At 48.1% G+C, this 1864-nt stretch overlaps 1 protein-coding gene across 1 annotated transcript in view; it reads right to left on the bottom strand.

Annotated features, from left to right (window-relative positions):
• Positions 1-652, bottom strand: part of EFHB (EF-hand domain family member B) — a 34448-nt gene extending 33796 nt beyond the window's left edge. Inside the window, exon 1 of the mRNA XM_018569250.1 lies at positions 575-652. Within this exon, the coding sequence (XP_018424752.1) occupies positions 575-652 (78 nt within the window). The remainder of the gene's footprint in view (positions 1-574) is intronic.
• Positions 653-1864: the final 1212 nt, after the last annotated feature.

Consider the following 1864-nt stretch of genomic DNA (forward strand, 5'->3'; position numbering starts at 1 on the left):
CTGTCATATCGGATGGCCAGCGCCCAGCGGTGAGGGGGAGAGAAGCCGCCCCGAGGACGAGCTGTGTCGGCCGCACGGCGCCCTTGTTGCCATGGCGCCCTGTGCGGCCGCACTGCTCGCACACCCCTAAGGCCGGCCCTGCATACCATCACTGCAGTGGAGGAGACACGCAGGAGGGAGCGCCTGTCTCCGAGGATCGGGTGAGTATAACTTTATTATTTTTGCACCTAGACAAAAATGAGCAGTTAACCCTTGCAGTGCGACTGTGTGAGGGTAGCCCCACTGCAAGGGTTAAGAAAGGATTTAAAAAAAGTTTGCCTGGGATTATACAGTTGCTTGTGAATAATGAAAAGATAAACACTACAGTAATAATAGCTACAAAATCATCAGCTCACTGAGAACAGTACCAGCTCCCTTTAATTTGATTGTTATGAGGATTTAGTGTCTGGCTATCAGGATGAAATACGAATGACCCAATCTTAGAACATGCAATGAAGCATTGCAGCAATCGTCCCCCAATATCAGTCACTTGACTTAATAGAAGTTTAATAGGCAGTTCCCGAGCTGTACTCACAGAACGGACATGAGAGGAGCGATCTACAAATTTTCCTTGGTAGATGAGAGCCGGGGGTTCGTCTTTCAGGGCGCCCATTATTATCCTAAGATAGAGGCCGAACACGCTCCACTCCACTCCGGACACCGGCGATTGTTTACTGTTGCCTAGCAACAGGAGAGAGAGGTCACGTGCTCCGCTCAGCAGCATGGATCGTGTTACAGCTGTCGCCTGTGTTCTCTTCCCTCATCCAGCAGTGAGGCGATTCTAATCCTATACCAGGGAACTATGGACTGCACACCAACAAGAAGCTTCAAAATAAAACACTTTTTATTGCTTTCACTAAAACTTTTAAAAGAATGTACATTGCAACTGGTGATTTATCAATATAAAAAAAAAGAGAAACAGTAGCAACCAATTAGGTCACAACTGCATCATGTAGCCTGGTTGCTATGGTAACATCTGCATGCTTTGCTGCAAATTTGATGCATTTTCCACACTGGGGGGAATTTATCAAAACTGCAGCAGAGAGAATCTGGAGCAGTTGCCCATTGTAACTAGGGATGTACCGATACAGTTTTTTCCGTATCGAATACGACTACCGATACTTTGCTTTTGGTACTCGCCGATAGCGAGTACCGATACCGGTGCTTCCCCTGGCATGGAGCTGGCTTCCCGGGCAATCTGAATGACTGAGAACTTGGCTCCATGCTGTCTGGCTGGCTTGATTGTGCTCGGCCGGGAAACCGGCTTTCCAACCAATCAGCGTCAAGCCGGCTTCCCAGCCAATCAGGAAGCCAATCAGTAATGACCCGCCTCCCAGCTTCCTGATTGGCCAAGAAGCCAGCTCAATGCTGATTGGCTTCAAAAGCCGGCTTCTCAGTCATTCAGGAAGCCGGTAGGAGGGTCATTACTCCTGATCTCATGGGAAGCTGGCTCCATGTCCCTCTATGGCACTGCCGGTCAGAGGAAATCTTCCTCTGAGTGGAAGTTCTGGTATTGGGGGAAGGTATTGGAGCATTTGGGTGAGTAAGAGTACTCACCCAAGTACTCAGTATCGGCACCGATACCAATACTAGTATCGTTATCGGTGCACCCCTAATGGTAAACAATCAGCTTCTGTCTTCAGTTTGTTCAGGGAACCCCTTGAAAACCAGGGTGTTACACCCTCTTCCTGTCCAGGCCATTTTTCAGTGTTCAGCGCAGCGGTACTTTGACTGACATTTATTCCATCATGCAACGCTGTACTGAACTTAATTTTATATTGTTCTTTTGGGGGTATTTAATCACCACTGGGGGTTTCTATTTTGT

Source organism: Nanorana parkeri, unplaced genomic scaffold (assembly GCF_000935625.1).
Source record: "Nanorana parkeri isolate BGI_ZX_2015 unplaced genomic scaffold, ASM93562v1 scaffold1313, whole genome shotgun sequence".
NCBI classification, from domain to species: Eukaryota; Metazoa; Chordata; class Amphibia; order Anura; family Dicroglossidae; genus Nanorana; species Nanorana parkeri.